Source organism: Vicugna pacos, chromosome 8 (genome assembly GCF_048564905.1).
Source record: "Vicugna pacos chromosome 8, VicPac4, whole genome shotgun sequence".
Lineage (NCBI taxonomy): Eukaryota > Metazoa > Chordata > Mammalia > Artiodactyla > Camelidae > Vicugna > Vicugna pacos.
The window spans coordinates 54,426,495-54,451,074 of NC_132994.1; the positions used below are offsets into that span (position 1 = coordinate 54,426,495).

General features: G+C 37.1%; 1 protein-coding gene across 2 annotated transcripts; it reads right to left on the reverse strand.

Moving 5' to 3' along the window:
* Positions 1-1,297: 1,297 nt before the first annotated feature.
* Positions 1,298-18,674, reverse strand: MTFR2 (mitochondrial fission regulator 2). 2 transcript variants are annotated; one of them, XM_006200082.4, is made up of 8 exons: positions 18,357-18,674; positions 17,605-17,721; positions 12,133-12,237; positions 11,339-11,451; positions 10,178-10,413; positions 8,265-8,619; positions 3,758-3,932; positions 1,298-1,660 (listed from the first exon to the last, which is right to left on the reverse strand). In XM_006200082.4, exons 2-8 carry the CDS (start codon positions 17,665-17,667, stop codon positions 1,625-1,627), a joined length of 1,083 nt encoding a protein of 360 aa, XP_006200144.3. In that variant the 5' UTR covers positions 17,668-17,721; positions 18,357-18,674; the 3' UTR covers positions 1,298-1,624. The 2 variants fall into 2 exon arrangements, with proteins under 2 accessions (XP_006200144.3, XP_031535886.2); XM_031680026.2 differs by having other exon boundaries at positions 10,190-10,413; positions 18,357-18,673.
* Between the last annotated feature and the right edge of the window lie 5,906 nt (positions 18,675-24,580).

The following is a 24,580-nucleotide window of genomic DNA, read 5'->3' on the forward strand; positions in this document are numbered from 1 at the left end:
AAATAAGGAAACCATAACTGAAAACGCAAGACTACCCTTGGGGGATAAGAAGCAGTTATTTCAGAGGACAAGAACTCTAATTAAAAGGACAAGAGAGGAGAAAAGGCAGGTGAGGGAAATGTCTAGGAGGGGCAAAAACAGCTGCAGGAACAAATAAACTATTGATACCAGGGTAAGAAGTACCAGAAAACTACACAGAAGGAACACCAGGTAGGTAAGAAAGCCACACTGGTGCACTTGCTGTACCATTATGAATGCTTTTTGCTGCAAGTAACAGAAAACCCACAAAGCACATTTGGTTTTTTATCTTTCTCATGTAACAAGAAGTCTGGAGATGGCTCGTGCTGGTATTAGTTCAACAGCTCAGTGATGTCAGAGTTCACATCTCTGTGATTCTGGACACTGCAGACACTCCTAACTGGAAGGTGCTGAGAGAAAGGGGTCGGAAACGGAGGTGAGCCAGGCGCCAACTTTCTACCACAGCAACATGAAAGCTGAGCAAACTGGGCTTTTCCGAAAGGGGAGAGCCTGCAAAACGGGTGGGTGCTGAGTCCATCCAAATGGAACGTAAGCTCCATTTCTAGGGGAACATGTAAATTTCCACACCACATTAGTACTTGGGCAGAGGGAGAAAATACCTATTCCAAATTTACGTGTGTTTCATTTGTAGTGACCAAGAAACTACTGAACTTTTTCAAAAAAGAGTTAAGACTTTCTAATGTAGTATGGAAAGAACATGAATTTGAACTGCTACAAAACACAAATAAGTTTAAAAAGGCACATTTATGTACAAAGGAACAGAGTATAAATGTAATAAGGAACAAAGGAAATAAAATAATAGGTGTCCATGTTTACACAGCAAGTGTAGGCAAAACTGATCAAGAAGGTTCTTTACATACTTTTTCCATCTAGCATTCAATGCTCAAAATCAGCTTCTAAGAATAGTTATCACCTCAGGAAGGCTTTTAGGTGGTTCAACCTATGATTCAAAGTATGACTATCTTAAAGTATGAAAGAATTATAATTTTATATCCTTTGAAAATATCCAAGCTGCTGGAGGCGAAGTAAACCAGATCACTACCAATTTTTAAAAGATTCAAAGGCTCTTAAATTGGGGAGGTCATAATTGCTTTAAGAAATTATTTTTAAAAACTCAAACATACTATTATCTGCTTAGCACAATAGTTTATACTATTTTCTTAATCCATTAAATGATTTCTGTTACCTTATAATGAGACCTGACTATTCTCTAATGACAAACATTAAATCATTTACTATTTAGCTCTTAGGAAAATCATTCAAAGTATATATTCAGCTTTTAATAACATTTACATACACACAAAAAAAATCCATACACCTAACTACCATCAGTAGCCAAGTGACTGCTGGGTCTTCTAAAACCAGAGACAGGTATTCTTAAGTGTCAAGATCCTTTAGACTTTTGCATTAATATACCCCAGTGTATAGACTACATTTAATTTCATCAACAAGAAATAAGATCTTTTCACATATGGGGACAGTCACGCTGGCATACATCTGCAAGCCTTCTTTCCACGTGTAGACACACCCCTCATTGTTCCTGCTTTGATCGACACCTGCTGTGTTCGTCAGTTCTTCCTTTAGTTCAACGTCCTTCTGACTGTAAAATATGATGTCCAAACTGAAATAAAGCAAATATTTAACATAGAAATTATTCTGATATAAAAAAAGAATGGCCACACAGGCACCAAATGACCCTGTGAGGCTTAACTCATTCAACAAGAAGCGGCTGTTTGACAGTGGGCTTCATGTCTGTCACTGTGCTCAGAGCTGAGGACACAAAAGTGAGCGAGACAGTCGCAGCCCCGTAGACTGGGCTCTCAATCAGCTATAGTTTGAGTCTGTATGTGCCTGGCCCTAAGTGAGATGCTATAAAGTATACAAAAAGAGATGCCTTTCTCTAAGATGCTCATAGTTGGCTGGAAAGAAAATGCTAAAAGAACAGTGAACACCAGTATAAAACAACCCAGTAATACCTCGTTGATCCACTATCACTGGGAAATGGTGTGTTCCACCTAAGTATATTTCTCAGGTAACTGAAGGTTTCCAATCATTCTAGAATTGTAATAAACCAACTTCTAGTCACTGCTCTGCCACTTAGATGTGGGATTACAAACAGATTACTTAACCACTATACTTAACCACTATAAGGCTCATCTTCCTCATGTATTGGCAGGGAATATTGGCAACCCAGTAAGTGCCCATCAACAGACAACAGAATTAACAAGATGTGGTGTGTGTGTTTGTATTCACACACATACACACACGTGCACACACAAAATGAAATATTACACAGCCATTAAAAATGAAATATTGCCATTTGCTGCAACATAGATGGACCTAGAGAATATTATGCTTAGTGAAATAAGCCAGACAAAGATAAGAACTATAATGATATCACTCATATGTAGAATTCTAAACAAACAAACACACAAAAAAATGAATGTGTATGCAAAATAGAAACACCCAGATACAGAAAACAAACTTGTGGTTATCAAAGGAGAGAGGGAAGAGGAGGCACAAATTAGGGGCATGTACTTAACAGATACAAACAACTATGTATAAAATAGATAAGCAACAAGGATATACTGCATAGCACAGGGAATTATAGCCATTACCTTGTAACAACCTATCATGGAACATAATCTGCAAAAATACTGTATCACTATAGTATACACCTGACACTAATACAATATTATAAATCAACTATACTTCAATTTTAAAAAATGCTGTAAAGCTCAAATGAGTAAAAAAAAGTACTCAAGTTATAAATTTCAATATAAATGTTGAATATTTAAACACATTTGTATTTTTAATTGTAACAGTTCTAAAGTAAACTATATACTTTTTTGCCTTCTTAGAGTTAAGAATACAATCTTCTGAGTCAACATGATAAGCACCAGACATTGTACAGACATAACAGTAACTTAGAAACTACACACCCCAGAACTGAGAAGAACGATTTTCCCCTGCTGTTACGCTCTTTCTAGTTTTCCCATCTCCTCCTCTTACGCCTGGTCTGATGTCCGCCACTCCAATGCCATCCACCGGACTTCAGACACTGTCTCTCTTTCACACTCTTCTCCTCCCCAAGGCTTATTCTTATTTATTACCTCAACTAAATTATGAGATGGAAAGCCACTCCCAAAATTAGGATTATATCTAAATTAAAAGAGGCTTCAAATAATGAGCCATCTGAAGGGTCAAGAGTTGAAATATATCGTCTTTTTTTTTAAGTAGCCAATGAGCATATCCCTGAAGACAATTATGATCTCATTTGCTTTGTTAAAAGCACATAGCATCCTATGTATCTAAATAATCCAAAGTCTTTATATGTGACTGGGAAAAACATTGGGCGTATTCACATTTAAATATGGCTAGGTTGCATCTGTCACACCATTCTTCTCTGGTCCTCTGAAAGTTTCAGACTCCCAGTACATACTGCAGACAGCAATGTCAAGTTAGCACCCGTCAAGGATAAACCATTATAAACTGATGCACAAATGTTTTTCAAATCGAGTGTTTTACCTCAAAACAGTACACTAAAAGCTCAAATGAGCATATGGAAGTTAACACAGACAACAGAAACATCAGCAGCACACACAATCAACAATTTTATAGCCCACTCTGCATAATTAAAGAGAGTTTTAAGCAAAGATATGTTATGAACAATACACAACAGAGAAACTGAAAATTTAACCTTCCATTATAAGCTCACCCTTGAAGTTTCTGGACTAGAAAATGGAGAAGACTCCCAAGAATTATTTTCTTTCTCAAAGGAATCTTCTTCTTGGAATGCAAATTTCTGCTTAAGTGCATGGGATATTAAAGATACTGGATCCCAATGTGAGTTTTGTCTCTTCCTCTTATGAATGGGTCTGCCTCCAGGTGATCTTTAAAGAAAAATGGAATAAATTAAAACTTTGTGTAATTAAAGCTCTTTGTTGATAAGCAGCAGAAATAAAAGCATAAAATAGCAGAAATATAAGCATAATATATCACAATCTAAGTAGCCTTCAAGAATAGAAACTTTTTGCCTTGCAATAACAAATCTGGAGGGCACAATGGATTAGGAATCAGAAAGCCAAGAAACCACGTGGGGCTCCACCATAGTCTGTTGTAACCTGGGATTTATCACATACCATCTTTATTTTTAATTTTCTAATTTTTCAGTGGGTAGAAAAATTTTAAAAACATTTAAGAACTTTTAAAAGGACCATGGAGTTCATGAAAGGAAAAACATTAGGCTAATTTTTCACTCATTGCTTCAGCCTTCACTCAGGCCCCACTATTTCGCCAGGCTCCATGCCACACTTCAGGGGTAGAGCAGTCTCCTGCCCCCACAGAACATTCTGGTGGCAGGAGTTCATCAACGACAAGTAAGCAAGAACACTTTGGATAGCAATTGGTGTGTGAATAAAATAAAATAGGTAACTGTGATGGGAGCTAGGATGGAAGCATTTTGGATGAGATGATGAGCAAAAGTCTCTTAACATCCAGTGGATGATCAGGAAGGAGGCTGGCATCTGTGAGAAGAGGAAAAAGAAAACACGAACAGCTGGAGTACAGCTAAGTAAGATGGGAAGCAGGTCATGAGGTCAGAGAGAAGCAAGCGCCAAATCCTGGAGGGACTTCTTAGCCACCACAAGGTGTCAGGATTTTATTCTAAGCACAATGGAGAAACATCAAAGTGTTTTAAGCAGGGAAATGGCAAGATGTGACCTCAATTTTTAAAGATCACTCGGGTTACTATATGGAAAACAGATAAAGAGAAAAGAATAAAAAGAGAGAGACCAGTTAGAAGGCTACTGCAAAAGTCCAAGCTATATAATATGTCAGATGGTGGCTTAGATTGAAGGGTGGCAGTGGGATAATGGAGGGTACATAAATTCGAGCTATGTGCTGAGGGAAGGATGTGGGATATAAGGGAAAAGAAAAAACAAGGATGATTCCCAGACATTTGGACTGAGCAACTGGGTGACAGTGTTGCCATTTACTGAGATGCAAAGGACTTGGGGAAAGAACAAGTTTTCAAGGTAGAGGATGGAATAGGTAGGAGGGAAGAGTATATAAAAACCTAATTACCTCCCCCCATCACTCCTCCCCCCAAAAGCCATAGGACGAGATGAGATCACTGAAGGAAACAATTTGGATGGAGAGGAGAAGGGGGCTGAGATCTGAGCCCTGAACATGCCAACATTTAGATATCAGGCCCAGAAGGAAGAATAAGAAAGAAATAAGGAGTGAACAATGAGGTAAGAGGAAAACCAAGCATGATTTCCTAAGGCCAAGTGAAGAAAGCGTTCTAAGGAGGGAACCATGGACTGTATCAAATGCTGCTGAGAGGTCAAGTAAGAAGAGCAAGGAGAACTGACCACTGGACTTAGCAACATGGGGTCACCGGTGACCTTGACAACAGTTTTCAGTGGAGTGATGGGGACAGACACTGTATCACAAGAGAAGAAGGCGGTGTGAGAAATGGAAACAAACTACAGATGACATCAAGAATTAAATCCAGTAAAGAAGAGGGAAACGATACTAGCTGAGGGCATGCATGTTGTGAAGATGGGAGATGTTCAGGTGTGAAGAGAATAGTAAAGTAAAGAAGGGAAATTTGATGACGCAGAAGACAGAAGAGACAATTTTAAGTGAAATCCTTAAGAAGATCAGAGAGAAGGGGAGGCAGCGACCAAAGGGAGAGCCCGGACACTTCATTTGCAATAACAGGATGGGAGGCAGAGAACATGGGTAGTGAATTTGTAAATGTAAAGATGTCGGAAGCCGCATGTGGTTCAGCAGAAAGGTATAAAACGAGGTTAGTTGTTAGGAAAATGAGAGAATAGGGGGATGGAGGTACTGGCCTTTCAGTTGTTTCTCCGATGATGGTTAACAGTCACAGTCATCACTTTACACTGACTGGGCCCAGTGATACCAATAAGAGAGCTAGCTGGGAACAAATATGTCCCTACAGTCATAAGATTTTTTTTCCGTACTAGCTGCCTCCTACAAGGATCAATCATAACCTCAGTAATAATTAAATGACTTATCTGTCCTAACACCATTATATAGAAAACACATTTATTTTCTCACCAAAACCTCTTTGAGGGGCTTCCAGGTGAACATGGCAAATCTCTGTAAAAACCCCACTAGCATGACAGTAAAGACATGTGTACACCTAGAAAGACAAAGAGATTACACGAGGAGAGAGTAGATAAGAATGGCAACAAAACGTTGAAAGCTGGAAAGCTGATGAGAATGAAGAGAGTGGGGGATAACAGAAGGGATTCCGGAAAACAGAGGGATTGAGGAAAAGGCTACATACTGAATGGTACGCTTCTCCCCTGCTCTTTCCCCACTCAACGCTCAAACTACCTGGCTTGCACCCGCTGTGTTATCCCCAACTCTCCTGGCCTAGAAGGAGATTGAAAAACTTTCTGGAAAAACTCTCTAGTCTCAAAGAAAAGACATACAGCTACTGAAATACGAGGTCTGCCTAACAAAATGTTCAGGTCCTCTACTCAAGCACTATATTGTGAAGCCAGCTGGCAATCCCACCTTACACAAAGAACCTGCCATCAGTTTTTCCTTGCCTCACTTTTAAGTATGAATTTATAGCCAAGAACTACCAGATACTTACATCGGGCTCCAAAACTATAAATGGAGACCAAAATCAACAGGAGGAAAAAAGAACTCAGGAAAAATGGAGATAATTCAAAAGCAAAAGAAACTTAAAACTATAGCTAATATTTTCAGTAGGATACAATACACAAAAGCAAGAAGATACAAAAAAAGGAGCATTCAAAGAAAAAGATATGGGTCTTGCAAAATCAAAATATGATGGCAGGGAAAATGCAATAGAAGAGTAAAGATAAATTAAAGAATTTTCTCAAAAAGTACAATAAAAATCAAAGAGAAAGAAAATAGTAAAGGGAAGATATACAGGTAAGAGGAATAATTCTGGCATTCAAATTCGTAGTAGGAGTTTCAAGAAAAGAGAACAGAGGGAAAGAATGGGAGAAAATTATCAGAAAAATGTTACAAGAAATTTCCAAAAATGAAGGACACAAAACTCTAAATTGATTGAGTCCACAAGTGCCTGGCATAAGAAATTTAAAAAGAGGTCTTCAGGGCAATCATCACGAAATTCCAGAACACTGGGACCAAACTGAAGATTTTAAATGTTTCAAGAATAAACAGGTTTCATACATAGTACCAGGAACCAAAATGACATTAAACTCTCAACAGGAACACTGAAAGCTAGAAACCAATGGACTAATGTCTTCAAAATTCTGAGGAAAATGATTTCCTGCCTATCATATACCCAGCCAAAGTAGCAATTATGCATAAAAGTAAAATAATAAATTTTCAGATATGCATAGTCTTAAAACAATCTACTTTTTATGCACTCCTTCTCAGGGAGCTCTGGGAAGATATGGCACCCAGGAAATGGGTGATGCAATGCACGACAAAGAGGAAGAGAATGTCCATGATGATGACGACAATGCAGCCGGTTTAGAGAGACACCAGTGAGATTAGAGCAGGCCAGAGGGCTCTGAGAGGGAACTTCTAGGGGGAAAATGGGGAGGGGGCAGGGATTCAGAGAGGCAATTATTAACTGCAGTGAAAAATAAAATTATTTGGCGGGGAGGGTTCAGCTTGGCAGTAGAATGCACGCTTAGCATGCATGAAATCCTAGGTTCAATCCCCAGCACTGCCATTTAATAAATAAATAAATAAACCTAGTTACTTCCTCCTACCCCACTCCTCCCCAAATTTAAAGACTAGATTATTCAACAAACAAAATGTAATTATAGTGTATGGAATGGCTTACCTGTGAATGTTTACTATTGTAATGAGGATATAAATTCTGAAGACTAATTTAAGTAGATTGTGACTTAACTATACTGGGAAGATCTACCAAGAAGTCTATTGTGTTAGAGGGTAGCATGTCTAAGAGAACATATGCCAGATTTTAACAATTGTAAGTAAATATAACCGAAATATCAAGACATAGCATAAAAGGAGTATGGTGTATCAAAAACATGGAGATAAGACACTAGAAGGAAGAGTCACAAAAAACTGAAAATGATTCTTTCTGGGAGGGGTATTTGGGGTGAAGAGGAATAAAAGAGAAGACTTATATATGTTTGCTTTGATAAATATAATAATTTTTAAAAACATCATTGATAAAGTCTTGGTTTATTTCTCAAATTATGATAACATACCTTTCAATAGCACGAAGCTTAACTTTATTCATATCCTTTAGAACATCCAACATGTTTGGAACATCTTTATGTTTCTGTTTTTTTGCATAATGACTATAGTTGGTCGTACTAGCATCTGGGTACTCATTTTTCATTTCAGTTGCTGAATTATCTGATGCACAAATATTATTAGAAACTGGTTGTACAAGAGGAGAACACGGAGGCTGCAGAGAAGAAAACTGAAGGGGTGGTGGCGGAGGAGGAGGAGAGGGAAGCACTGAACTTGAAGACGGATCTGGTTGGGCACTCAGGTGAGTAGTCACTGATGACGGCATCTGTCCGAAACCACTAGGCCTGTCATTCAACTCCAAGAAGCCTAAAAAAAATTTAGTCTGTTGAAAACTCATGCAAAATTGTCTCCAATATAACATGTAAGTAACACTAATTAGAACCAAACCAGGAACAATTTCTGCAGTGCTGCTAAAATAATGATACGGTGGCCAGGAAGGAGAAGCAATCCCATCTGCTTAGTAATTTGTCTAAGAGTCAAGCAAATAGTAAATTTACTTTTAATCCAATTAGGATTATCTGTGTAGATTCTTAAAAAGGGGGAAGGAGGAGAATGCATTTTAAAGAGAGAATAAAAAGTGATTTTTCACATAATCTGAATTTCATCCTCTATTTACAAAAGCTAAAACACAATCACAGAAACACTGAAACTGATATATTCACTCTATGATGACACTGTAGAAACACTCAAGCATTTATTTTTAGGCAAGAGCCTAAAATGGGTACTGAATACTTAACTTTTTCACAACAGATTTGCTCCTAAAATTATGTATAACATGATTGCTTAAAAAAAAAGTGTATATCCCCTATCTCATTTATTATTATACATTAATATAGACTGCATAATATTTCAAATAAATTATAAATATATAATACTATATAAATATTATGTGTTAAATATAAACCATATATGTGTTTATATGGATGTCTCTATATGCATATAGATATCGCATGCATGATTTAAAGCAAGTCACATCTTTAAAATTTTTGAAAGAATCACCTGGAAAACATTATTCACCTGGATTTGGTGAAAGCATAGCAGCAATAATTTCAAACTACAAAAGAAACTGAAAATATATATATGTATATACATATAACTGAACCACTTTGCTATGTACCTGAAATTAACATTGTAAAACGACTACACTTCAATAAAAAATAAGAATAAAAAAATCTCAAACTACAAATACATGAAGCCTCATACCTATACTCTTCTCTCAATTTAATGCATTCCTCTGCTTAAATTTCCAGTGTTTTTCTAAAGAGTTAGAAAAACTTAGCCAGCCCCCATTTTGGTGAGTTTTGCATCTGCAGATTTAACCAACTGTACATCAAAAATATTTAAAAAAAAAATTCTAAAAAAGTTCCAAAAAAGCAAAACTTGATTTGTCATGCACTGACAACTATTTATATAGTATTTCCATTGTATTTACAATGATTTATGTTTTGTTAAGTGTTATAAGTAATCTAGAGATGATATAAAGTTAAGGAGGATGTGTGCAGGTTCTGTGTAAATATGCCATTTTATAGAAGAGACTTGAGCACTCAGACTTTGATATCCACAGCGGTCCTAGAACCAAAACCCCACGGATGCCGAGGAATGACTGTACTTAGAAAAACAGTATTAAATACAAAGCTATAATCTTCAGCAGTATAGTTAGCTGTTCTTCAAACCAAAGCCATCCCCTCACCACAAATGTATCTTAATTTATTCCAAATAAACATCAGAGGTAATATATATACCCAACATCCTTTCATATTTAATGTCATTCATGATACATTAGCATCAAACATTCTTATTCAGAACCATCCTGACTTATATACTAGATGAGTATCATCTCACCAAAACAAAAACCCAGTGTTACCAGAATTCGTACTGTTTCTCAGTTCTTGCATTCCCACAATTGCAGCAATCTGAGAGCGAAGATAAGCTAGCTCATCTTCGAGGGCAGCTATTTTTTTAATTGCAACTTCATTTTCAGGCCAATCATTTTTTCTTGGTTTGTCATGCCTCAGAGCAGGTGACAATGAATCCTCAACTAGTTGCGAAGGATAGTAAAATTCAATTTTCTGCTTGTCTTCATTTTTCCATACACTATTTCTGTGGGTAGAGGGAAGAAATTGGGAGGGAGGGGGAGAGAGACAGAAAGAGAGAAGGAGGGAGGAAAATTTTCCAGGAGAAATAAATTCTTTTAGTCAAAGAAGAATAAAGACACCAAAACAAAATCAGAATAGCTCTTTTATCCTATATTCATCTCTAGACTCATCTTATGTAACTTTGCATTCTCAATACCTAAAACAGAATGCTGCTTTTAATAGGTGACCAATAAGTAGACAGTGAATGAAGGAACAGGTCCTGCTTTTAGACTGTAAACCAAAACATAATTATCCTGTACCTGTTCAACCTATTAATGTTAAATACAGTACAAACTTATTTAGAAATGCTACATATTCTGAATATAAAGTACTAAAGTACTCATTATGTCAGGGAAAGTTTAAGGTACTCTAATTTTTGAAAATTTATAAACCAGTTTGATACAGAGAAAATTTAGCCATAAATTTGGAAAAATGGACACTTACTGTACTTATAACCTGTATCTGAATACACCTAATACTAACACCTAAGTCAGTACTTCCAAGAAGAAATCCATCCAAATTTTAAAATGTATGCAATATCATTGCCTGGTACATAGTAAACATTATATAAGTTTCAGCTAAATCATATAAAATAAATCTAGTATCCAGTATGGGAAAGTGCTTTCTCCTAAAAATGAACATGGTGATTTTGATATCCTTTTAATATCATTCATTCCTGGGCCTGGGGTTGGGTTTAAATGTGCATTAAGAAAAACTGGCTAAAAATGAGAAAACCAGTCATCCTTACTAGGAAGACATTAGTAGGACATAGCGCAGTACAGAGATAGACAAAATTAAAAGGGTTCAGCTGGTCTGAACACACTTGAACACATGCACAAATTCAGGTGATAGCCCACACCCTACTTTCTAAGATAAGTAGAAAATATTACCGAAATCTGAGATAACTGGCATCTTCATCATTTGCCACATACAAAACATCAGCAAAGGATGGAACTACAGATCCACAGTTAGCAGAGTCCACAGAGTTCAAGAGCGGGATTAGCTAAAGGAAAAAAGGAATAATAGAATCAGAGCTCTGCAGGGAGTTGGGGGCAGACATGTGCCCCCGGAAACTATTACCTAAGATAAAAGCATGACAGGGGGGAAAGAATGTTCAATAGAAAAACATACACCTATTAACAAGGAAGAAAAAATGAAGAAAATATTATTTTAAGTTTATACACTACTGTATAGCAACAGGGAACTATATTCAATTTCTTGTAATAACATATAATGGAAACGAATCTGAAAAGAAAATATGTTTAAGTAAGTGTATGTATAACAAAATCACTTTGCTGTACACCTGAAAGTAACATTGTAAATCAACTACACTTCAATAAAAAAAAATTTTTTAAATAAGCAAAAATTGTTTTAAATAAAAAAATAAAATAAAGTCTACACATGTGGCCATACTCTCTCCTCTAGTGAATGTCATCTATCATAAAACACAAACTAGAAGAACAAAATAAGCTACTCAGGGGTTGCTTCGCATCTGCTGATCTTTGAATGTAATTATTTAAAGAAACAAAGACAAAAACACATGTGAAACGACTTGTTTCCAGGGATAAACTAAAGGTTTTTGACTTGCGGGAAACATTTCTTCTTTCGTTCTACCCTAAGTCCTCAGAAGTACCTAGGATAATTTTATACATGGTGTTTAAATAACACAGGTTGACTGGCTTACCTCAAAATTAGGCCTGGGACAAGGTTCTAAAGGAAGAATTTTCCCAATAATACGAACAATACTCCGAGCTGATCCATAGTCTTTATTTTCCCAAATCTGTAAAGCCTAATAAAGCATTGTTTAAATAGTAGTATTCTAAGAAAATACAGAATGGCATACTTTTAAAGTATTTTCTTCAAAGAATTAAACTTTATTCATATTTGTCTTTAAAAAAGGTGGCGGGGTGGGGGGTCAGGGGAGTGAATGGAAGTTAACATATACACATTCCAGGAAGAAAGATCTTTTGTGAAGTGCCACAAATTCATTTTGTTTCATTTCTGATAATGGCCTAATACCTTGGGGAACTTTATTCAGAAAAACTCTCCCCAGCTAAAAATCTCATCTTTTGGCCCAATCAAACATTGACAATTTCAATTTCTCAAGCTATCAAGTAATAGAGTATACTCATATAATTTCCTTTAAAAGAGAGATAAAGAGAGGAATAAATGCCCTATACAATTTAAGAATGCTTTACTTAACATGGTATTGGTGCAAAGACAGACATATAGATCAGTGGAACAGAACAGAGAGCCCAGAAATAAACCCTCACAATTGATCTATGACAAAGGAGACAAGAATATACAATGGAGAAAAGACAAGTCTCTTCAGCAAGTGGTGTTGGGAAAGCTGGACAGCTACATGTAAATCAATGAAATGAGAACACTCTCTCACATCATATACAAAAATAAACTAAAAATGGTTTAAATACCTAAATATAAGACAGGACACCATTAAACTCCTAGAAAACATAAATTGTAGCAATATTTTCTTAGATCAGTCTTTCAAGGTAAAAGAAATAAAAGCAAAAATAAACAAATGGGACCTAATCAAACTTAAAAGCGTTTGCACAGCAAAGGAAACCATTAACAAAATGAAAAAACCTACGGAATGGGAGAAAATACTTGCAAATGATGCAATCAACAAGGGATTAATATCCAAAATATACAAACAGCTCATACAAATCAATATCAAAAAAACAAACAACCCAATCAAAAAATGGTCAGAAGACCTAAATAGACATCTCTCCAAAGACATACAGATGGCCAAGAGGCACATGAAAAGATGCTCAACATCACTAATTATTAGAGAAATGCAAAATTAAAACCACAATGAAGTATTACCTCACAAGGGTCAGAATGGCTGTCACCAAAAAGTCTACAAATAATAAATGCTGGAGAGGGTGTGGAGAAAAAGGAACCCTTCTACACTGTTGGTCGGAATGTAAATTGGTGCAGCCACTATGGAAAGCAGTCTGGAGGTTCCTTAAAAAACTAAAATTAGATTTACCATATGATCCAGCAATCCCACTCTTGGGCATATATTCCCCAAAGATGAAAACTCTAATTCTAAAAGATACATGCACCCCAGTGTTCATAGCAAAACTATTTACAAAAACCAATACATGGAAACAACCCAAGTGCCCAACAACAGACAACTGGTTTAAGAAAATGTCATATATATGTACAATGGAATACTTAGCCATAAAAAAGAATGAAATATTGCCATTTGCAACAACATGGATGGACATAGAGATTATCATACTAAGTGAAGTGAGTCAGAGAAAGACAAATATTACATGATATCACTTATATGTGGAATCTAAAAAATTAGACAAATGAATCTATATACAAAACAGAAGTGGACTCACAGACATAGAAAACAAACTTATGGTTACCGAAAGGGAGGGGGAGAGGGAAAAATTTGGAGTACAGGATTAGCAGATACACACTACTATACGACTATAAAACAGATAAGCAACAAGTACCTACTGTATATAGCACAGGGAACTATATTCAATATCTTGCAATAACCTATAATGGAAAATAATCTGAAATATGTATGTAACTGAATCACTTTGCTGTACACCTGAAACTTACAGAATATTGGAAATCAATTATATTTCAATTAAAAAAAGAGAGAGAGAAAAAGAAAGCTTTATTTACAGTGGAATATATCTTCTAGTAGTCAGTTCTTGAAAGATAACAAAAGAAATGTGCTACTATAACTCAAATAACACTGTGTCCTTGGGCTTGGGCTTCCCATATTGGTGTAAACTATTCCCACGGGAGTCTCCCCAAAAATATGACATAACATTTGTTCTTTTGAGATTTCACACAAAGAAAGCATTTTCTCACTTTAAAAAACATTAAAAATCGGACTTTTCATTTTTCCTAAGATCCCATAACAAGGACAAAGTTTATTATGAGCAACATATATAGGTAGCATCCTATTAGCATCCTCACAGAAATACCCAGTATGCAGATGGATTCACAGTTCCAGAACTCAGGAGAAAATCTGTGATTAGAAAGATGGATTTGGAAATCATCAATCAGCATACAGAATACATAACAGGTAAAAATTGAAGCCATAGGACTAGTTAAGAAAAATCCAGGCTAGAGAGAAAGGTTTGAAAGTCATCAGTATACAGAATCTTCTGCACAAAGTCATGCCATTCCTCTGCTTTTAAAAGGTAAGGGTTCTGAATTTATCTGATTACATCCAAACATTAAATACGGATGACTCTAACATTAGATACTGATTCCATCAACCAACTTTACAAGCTGCCATCAGTTCTGCCAGCTCAGTCTCCATGACACATTCCATGAACTCTGTATGCATTCTTCAATCACCCGTAAAGGCCCTCTGCTCCTTAGCCCTATTCTATCTATCCAACTTAATTTCCCAGTATTCATTAACAAGAACATATGCTCTTTTGAGATAAGCAGCTTTCCTCATTGTCTCAAAAACAAGCCAATATTATCCTAATTGCCAAGCATTTACCCACATGCTCAGAGGGCCCTGATCTAACTCTAGCCCCAGTACTAGCTCAGTTTCACTTCTTTTAATGTCAGAATCATATTCCTCTACAAACTGGATTATTTCCTCTCTCAGGAGATTCCTAGGCTCTGAATTCCCAAATTAGTTCCAATGAGTACAAGATAGTAGGACACACTAATAACACATTACTTTGTTTCATTTGTAGTTTTCTCTCCCCTCATTAGACTGTAAACTCTGAGGGGGCAGAGACATGTCTGTATTCCTCTTGACTTCTACAGGGCAGTAGTTCCCAACCATAGGTCTGCAAGAATCACCTCAGAAGGTGCTCTCCAAAAGAAATAAAATACAAACCACATATGTAAACTAAACTTTTTAGTAGCTCCATTTGAAAAATTAGAAAGAGATAGTGACATTACTTTTCTTAATGTATATTATTTAACTCAATAGGTATATATTGTCATTTCAACATGTAATCAATATTTTTTAAAAATGAGATAATTTTACATTTTTTTCCACTCTAAGTCTTTTAAAATCTATCATGCATTTTCCACCTGTAACAGATCTCAATTCAGACATTTCAAGTACTTAAAGGTGACATCTGGCCAGTGGCTACCATATTGAATAGCACAATCTAGGTATAGATGCCAGACCTACTAACACTAGAATCTCTGTGGTTACACAGACCACTCACACGTGCACCCTTGCTAAGAAAGAACCACAGGCCTACAGTCTTCACTACAGTGAGGGCAACTATTATACATAAATAGTCATGCCACTCTTGGTCAGCTTGAATGTTACCTTCATGTCTCGCTCTGAGGTTTCCATCCTGACAAACTCCTGTCTTTCTCTCTCACTCCTTCATTGCCACTGACCATCTTCATCACTCTTATGATTCCACCTCCTTCTGTTCCTGGTCCAGCACCCCTCATGACTTCCCTACCTAGCAGGGATTTTCAAGTTAATTGTTTCAGTAATATGTTCATTACTACTCAAAAATGGTTCATTCTCTTGATATTATGTGCTCTCATAATGGATAAACTACACCAACTACTCTTAACTAAAGGGGAAAAAAGAATCACAAAATGACAAAATTTAGAGACTACAAAACCATGATGACTTCATCTTGGTATTCATAACACGTTTTGTTCTCTACTGTGTTCCGAAAGCAATCATTAATCTCTGAAATCCCCAATGCCACCATTTCCATCACCTGCTAGTCCGCCTTGCCTCTGTTCATATTGAGCAAATCAATGACTCCAATTTAATATACCTCAATTTTCATTTCTCTCCACTCAGAATCTCTCCACCATCTCGCACCTTTATTCTACTCCTGACTGTCCATCTTCTTTCCAAGGCTTATTTATTTATTTATTTATTTCCCCTGATCAACTTCCTTCTCCAGGGCATTGCTCAATCATGCTCTCTCTCTCTCTTGCATCTTAAATATTTTCCTGTCTATGAGGTGCTTTTCCAGTGCTTACAAACATGAAGCTATCTCTACCATTGAAAAGAAAACAAACAATCTTGGCACCCCTTCAGATTGATGGTCTCTCTCAATTTCTTTACACAAACTTTTCAAAAGAAGGTTGCTGATGCCAGTTCCCTTCCTCAATCTTTCTTCAAACTACTACAATTCAGCTGCCACTCTCCACCGACAGAAATCCCTAAAGGCATTAATAATCTACTGATAAGCAAATCTTCAACTATCACTCAGTCTTTGTTACCTCTTATCTCTTCAATTCTGAAATTCAAAACACTTCAATAACATCTAGAGATCTTCCGTTATGTCAACAAAGTCCAGGGCTTTAAATATCAAAAGGCTGCAGATAACCCCAAGTCTGAAATTCTTTTCTTTCCTACATTCCAGAACCGCATATTCAATTATCTGCAAGACATTCTATTTATACATTCTGACAGCACACCTGACTCACCTTATCTCCCTACTCAAACTAGTTTCTCGGACTGAGTTGCCTATTTATAATAAGGCACCATCATTCTTCAAATTACTTTTGTTTAAAATTTTTGAATTATCCTTGGCTATTCTAATTCACCATACCAAATAGCAATGATTTGCCCATTCTGTAAGCACCCCCTATTAGTTTTGCGTCTCTTACATTGAATCTTGTATTAACTATCTGTATGTTTCTTATACCTCATATCATATTGCAAGCATCATGAATACTAGAATCATGTTTTGCTACTCTACATCACCCGCAGAAGCAAGCATGTTGTCTTAGATGTAGTAGCTACTCAACAGGTAAACAAAATTTCATTTGCTTATTAATTCTCACACCTAAGTCAACCTCTCATCTTAAGATTTATTCTGAATTTGTTGAGCTCTAACTTGTTATCCCGTATCCAGATATCAAACTTAAATTACCTTAAATTAGGTGATTTTTAAAATATTTTATCCATGAAGGTCAATGTCTAGCTTTTGCTTCCTTTGTATCTTTTGTTGACATGTGACCTATCAAGCAAACAGGTTCCTAAGAATTTATCCCTTTATTAACTCAAACTATCAAAGCGACTCCATTACAAACTAGCCCTTGTTACACCTATAGACAAGTAACAATTTTGCCCTGAATGTTGACATATAAATCATTTCCAAAATAAGATCCAAAAACAGTTCTTTCAAATCCATTAAAAGACATTTACCTGGTTTATGGGAACACCAAAATATTCCAGCATCTCTCTTAAGATGCTCAATATGAATGACATTGAGGAAGCAAACACAGAAGCAAATTCAATGAAACATTATCAGTTTCTTAATACCTTCGGAAGAGAAAAATTTTTTAAAATTACTCTTGATAAATAAATAACTGCCACACAAATTGTGTTAAATAGTTGGAAAAATTATTTTGTTACACACTACAACATCAACTGATCTCTCTGGCCAGCATTATTCTGACGAGAGAAAAAGAGGAATGGGAGAATGGGGAAGGGCTTATAAAAGAAACTTCAACTCAACAGTTAAGCGGCATTAAAATTTCGTAAGATATGTTGAGCCTCTGAGGGAGCCTAGTTAATAAATATCAATCAACAACAGATTGGAAATTTAGTAAGGAAGGCTTCAAATTAGTTGAAACAACGACGCTTGCTCCCTCCCACAGCTTTGGGCTGAGACTCTAAGCAAAGGAATGAGTTCAGCTCACCCTTGAAAGCAGGTAGGGAGCCAACTCAAGGCTTTGACAAAATGAAAGGTAGCTCTTCCTCACTAACGTATCGGAGTACCACCCATCCCTCCTCGCTCATTTTAAAGATAAGGAATATGAACCCCCGATAGGTGAGGTGACTTTAAGTCACCCGACTACCAGATTAACAGGCCGAGATTAGCGCCCAGCCCTGTCTCACTTCGGCCGCAAGCTTCCTCGGGGTCTCTCCTAACCCAGCATGGTCGCCTGGCTCACCTTCCTCCGAAGCCCAGCCTCCCGACAACTGCGGAAACTTCAAGATGCGGTCGTTAAGGAACGTCGCTGCGAATCCGCAGAGGACGAAGCCCGGCGAGCGCTCACCCTGATCCAGAAGAGCTCAGACGTCGACAGCGCCCGCCCGCGGCTCGGCTTGCCGGCCACAGGTGGTAACAATGCCCCCACTGACCCGGGGCTTGGCCCCGGAGCCCCTCGCTCGGCCGCGGGAACTCCGCGGGAGCGGCGGCCCTCCTCCCGTGTCCCACCGAACCTGCAGCTGGCCTCCACGACCGGCTCGCCACTTCCGCATCCCCTGACGAAAATTAAACTCCGCGGGCCACGACCCGTGTCCGATCTCATTGGACCAGGCTGAAGATCACTGCCTGTGATTGGTTATGGAATGAGACAGCCGAGTTAAGGCCGCTTAGATCGGCTACTGGGATTTTCTTCTCCTTCAAGAGGGCGGGCCTTCAGCGAGGCAGCCAATAGAAGCCCGTAGCCAGAGGGGAGCGGGGGGTAGCCCGCGCGGGGATGGCGACGTGCTCGCTAGACGTGTGTTTAGTAGGTTTCCCGAGTGCCCTCAAATACCGGTGTCTACAGGCGGGCATTACGGAGCCGTTATGGCCCCCGGGTCAGGTCCGCGATCCGGAGTTGGTGCCCCACACAGATCTTCGTAGGGAAAGTGTGTCATCCTCTACATCCAGATCCGAAGTGAGGCCTCTCTCCCAAGTCCGCTTGCTGTGAAGAGTCGCGATTTATTGTTTAATCATTCGTTAGTCCACTCAGCGCACATTATATGCTGTGGTAGGTAGCAGAAGCTAAACGTGGTCTTCGAGTAACAGTGCAGCATTGCAGTACTTACAATGTTCGTTCACGACACGCTACTGGTTATCTAGGCTGCCAAATGTGGCCCGGACGCTGACCTGGCCTAGCCAAGGGTGGTAAAGTGTCGACCAAGTCATGGCAAGTGATACCCTAGTTTTAAATTCTGATCTGAGGCTACTGGCTTCTTGAGAGACAACAGCTACAGCTTCTCGTATTTCAGGGAGAAATGCATTGGAGTGACATGATTTAAGATCAACTGTGCCTGCTGCTCACCTACACAATTTTAAAATGGAAGAATTTTTCAACTAATTTCTGTGTCCACATTTATTCATTCATGAATGAATGTCTACTATGTGCCAGGCATCATTCTAAGCACAAGGAATGCAAATGAGCAAGGCAGGTAAGGTCCTTGTCCTCCTGGAGCTTACATTCTAGTGGAGACCTCAGAGAGGCTTTCTCTGAATATCATATATAAATAGCATCTCTCTCCACTCTTTCCTTGATTTTTCTTTATAGCACTTAGACCGTATATATTTATGCTCCACATACTCCCAAACTAAACTTCAGAACAGGAACTTACTATTTTTTTTTAACCCATGCTGTATCTCCAGCACTTTAGGAGAGTGCCTGGTGTATGGTAGGCATTCAATCAGTATTTGCTGAATAAAATAATTGTATATGGGATGAGAGAAAACAGACACCAAGAATGATTTGAAACTCAAAAACTGGCAGAGCAATAGTGATTATAATGACAGGTCCAATAGTCTAAGCGAGATAAGGATGGAAGGGGCAGGAAAGGGCTGTTGGACAATGTACAAGTAGAAGGCAAATGGATCAGCAATCCTATATAGAATTTTCTCAAGCTCCTTATCCTTCCCTTTTGCTCTTCCTTTCCAGTCTGATATCAAACTGCACATAATAGGGCCAAAAGAGCATCCCTTGAGAGCATGAGAAGGGAAACCAGTGCTAAAGCTCCTTCAGGATGCCATATTAATACAGCTCAATGTTCAACTTTAGGTAACAGCAAGGCAGGCCCAGGTCAAATGCTACATCCTCCATGAATTCTTTGCTGACAATTTCCCCTTAAAATCAATTCTTCAGAGATCCTTCCTCCATTTTACGTTTACTTAAGTATTCATACATACCACATCTTGGTAACTTTTTATGAGATTTGACATTAAGATTTTTTTATTATTCACTTTTAAGTGAAATTATTTTCCTGAACTTCTAGAATGATGTAGAGTTCAGTAAAACTTTTTTGGCTTTACAGAACTACCTTTTCTGCCATTTTTGAGTGGTGTTCAGAAATATGATGGCATGTTTTCTAAGATTTTCCTGGCCAAATTCCCCTTCCCAGTTGAATCTAAGCCCTCTCCTCTGTCTACTGTCTCTACCCTGCTCATTGTGATTCCCCTTTCATAATTTCTCCTCAGTGTGGGGTCCTGTCCATAAAAGGGAGTCTTGTCTTGACAGGTCCGATTTGAGAGTTCACTGAGGGGGGTATAAACTACTTCAGCCTCTCCCATCCTTACTGGAGGTACCTTGTGCTCAGTACCGAAGAGGACAAAACCCATTTCAGTAGACTCATTTGAGATTCTCCTTTTCTCAAGACTGTCAGATGCTACCCCAATTCTTCCTTCTACTCACACCAGTACCAGGCAGGTTGGTGGTTTGTCCTCAACCCGGTATTTGTGGGTCCCTGGGAAAAGCGTGTCACCTAGTTTAATAGCAAATGCTGTCTAAAGATACTTGGTTTTGTTATCTAGATGTATGTTTCCATTTCCCCAGAACCACTAATAATACATTATAGTTAATCATCACACTATGTTCTGGATCCCCAAGACCAATAATTTTTTATCTGGCTTTACCCTCAATGCTAGGCATACTTTCCCAGTGAATAAATGGAGAGAGGCTGATGGCTGGTTTGAACAAAGACTAGAAAGATGTGTACTCAGTCTTGCCAACTACCCAGTAGAAACCCATTAGCCTTAAGTTTTAGGTGATTAGAACTCAAATTATTACAATTATCTCAAGTAATGGGGTAGAATACAATTTAACATTCTACCAAGTAGGCAATCGCCTCTCCAACCTTAACCATAGGGTCTCATGAAAAGGTGATACCCAGATTGGGATGCATATGCTCAGAAATTTCACTTAACAACTTTACATTTCAAAAAGAAGAAAAATACTTAGGGCCTTTTTCCTTTTGTTCTGCTGCCTATATTTGAAACCTCTCAGTGGCAAGTAAGTAGTAATACAGTACACTTAAACTGACCAGCACTATTTAAAGACTACATACCTCTTAAAGGTTCATTAACACTGTACAATTGTTTATTCAAAAAATGTATTATTTGACACTCAAATTAAGACCAATGTCCATCAACAGATGACTGGATAAAGAAGTTGTGGTATATTTATATGATGGAACTCTACTCAGCCATAAAAAATAATGCCATTTGCAGCAACATGGATGTACCTGGAGATTGTCATTCTAAGTAAACCAGAAAGAGAAAAAAAAGTATTTATACAATATATTACTTATATGTGGAATCTTAAAAAAAAAAGACAAATGAACTTTCAAAACAAACTCACAAACTTATGGTTACCAGAGGGGAAGGGGGTAGGAAGGGATAAATTGGGAGTTCAAGGCTTGCAGTTACTAATTAGTATATATAAAATAGATAAACAAGTTCATACTGTATAGAACAGGGAACTATATTCAATATCTTATAGTAAATTATGGTGAAAAAGAATACACGTATGTTCATGTACGACCAAAGCATTATGCTGCACACCAGAAATTGACACACTGTAAACTGACTATACTTCAATAAAAATACAGTAAAAAAGACCAAGATTTTCCTTGATATTAAAACCATGTTTCAAATTAAATTCTTCTGAAAATCTCCTGTTTTTTGGTATTGACAATAAAAATGATCCAGTAACCTAAGAATTGAGATCTACTACCTATATAGCGGTACCTACTATATATCTATAAACTGCTATTCACTTGTGGTATATTAAAATCACAAAATCTAAGTTAAATGTTTGTCTAAAAGCAAGACTTATTTTATTTGGACCTTAAAATAATTTGTATAAAAAGAAAGCCTAGGTTACTGTACTTAGTGTTTCTGAGTCCAAAAGCCCTATGTGTTTATTAGCTACTCATACTATTTTTGAACAAAAGTATTCTACTATAGCTAGACCTTGCTAAAAGAATAAAAGTGAACTGCTGCTTGATTTTTCTGGTTCCATTATTTTTAAAAGATTCATATGATTTAATGGATTCTGTCCTTTTTGATATAATCATGTTCACAAATACATATGCCTTGACTCTTGTTAGTCACTTAAAGAGTTGGTTAAAATCCAGAGCAGAAAAAAAAATGTCCTTCCAGTTTTACTCTGCTCTGGATCATCCAGTCCAGTTATCAGTACTCTTAACATTTCCATTTAATCGTTTTCAATTTTAGCAAAAATCAACTCATAATTTTTAATACTGTCATGGTCCAAGTAACAGGAATTTTTCAAACTTTTCTTCATAAAAATCCCAAATAACTTATTTTGATTGTCTTAACACTTAATAGCAAGTTATTTGTCATCCAAAGATTTGGCATGTCATAAAGGATATGGCATGTCTTATTAAAAAATATCAAAGTTCATTCCTATCACAACATCAAAAAACTGTAGCAATAATACAGCACTTCTTTTTGTCACTATTTCAGTTAATCAGTTTAATAAAGCAAACACCTGAGAGTAAAATGCAGTTCTTGATCTTAAGCAATCCTGAGAACTAGAAAAAAGTTTTGCTTCAGATAGCACAGCATTCCTTCCAGATTCTCCATACTTCTATAAACAGAAAACTTTTGTTATTCACATGCTGCCCACTCTTTTTAAATATCTAGTTGTGAAAATCAGTTGAGACAGTGAGTCTACATACCTATTACTTTTACCTACTGGCTCTGATTCTGCCCTGCAAAAACAGAATACATTAAAGTGATGAGACTGGATAAAGTGGTATCAAATGCTCTTCCGGGTCCTATATAGTTTGAATTTGACTCTATTTCCCTTTCTAAGGGAAAGCCCTTTCAAGTACTTGAAGACTGCTATACCCATCTCAGCCATCATTTTTCTACAGTAAACATACCTTTCCCAATTAATCACATGACATTATTTCAGAACTCAAGCTTCTGGTTCTCCTTCCTCTAAATATACTAAATATTTTCTCTTAAAAATAATATTAAACACTTCTCCAAAACAACACACAAGAGGCAACTTGAGCCATTTATAAAAAGATCCAACTCGTTCATAGCAACTTGAACTCTCCCGTTAAGCACATTTTTAAGGTAGCTTAGATGGAATTATGTTTCAGCAAGAGCCATAAATCGGCTTATGCCAATCAAATGCCAATCTCTCCATATAATGCAGTTATCATACTTTCATTTATACTCAAGGAGCACTTATTACATGTAGTATGTACACCAAACACAATGCAAAGTGCTAATATTTACTCTAGCAAAGCAAAACACATAAACAATCAGTTGCTAGCCTAAAAAAACGAAGACAAGAGGGCTTTTCAGATTTTTTTTTTCCCTTTTGCTAGGATTTAAGATTTTAAGATACCTAAGTGAACAAGGAGTGGGATAAGGCAACAAAGCAAAAAAAAAAAAAAAGCAGCTCACCTTGCGGGAACAGGAAATTCCTGCAGTTCACCTTGACTAAGATTTAGGCAACGAGAAGACACTGAAGAATTTTTAGCTTATTTTAGACAATTTTCAATTGAAAAATGTCCCACAGATGGCCATTAAGAAGATGAAATTTAAAAGTTCAGGTGTCCAAACTAGAAGACTAATGCAGCAACTAGGGCAAATGATAAATATCTTTACCAGTTACCACAGCAGTGAAAATGAGCTGACATTTTTGAGTCTGAAAGTTAAGTATCATCACCAAACATAGGAGTAAAAGATAATTATAAACTGACATTAACCAGTTAAATGCTGTATAAGTATCTCTTTATGCATACATTTGCTGATATTCCATTTCTTTCCCCCCTGCAAAAAAAAAAAAAATTCCAACTGTATTTAACATTCCCCTCATGGCACCCTTAGAACTAGCCTGGAAGTTTAAGTTTCTAGTTTTCCCTTTCCAGTATAAATATGACAAAAGAAAAACTATGACCTCCCATAATCAAGGACAAGAGAAGTTTGCAACTAAACTACTATTCTGGAGGGTGAAAGTGTTTTTTTTTTTAACATTTTTTTATTGAGCTAGTCATTTTATGTTTTATCAAATTCCAGTGTAGAGCACAACTTTTCAGTTATACATGAACATACATACATTCATTGTCACATTTTTTCCACTGTGAGCTACCACAAGATCTGTATATATTTCCCTATGCCATA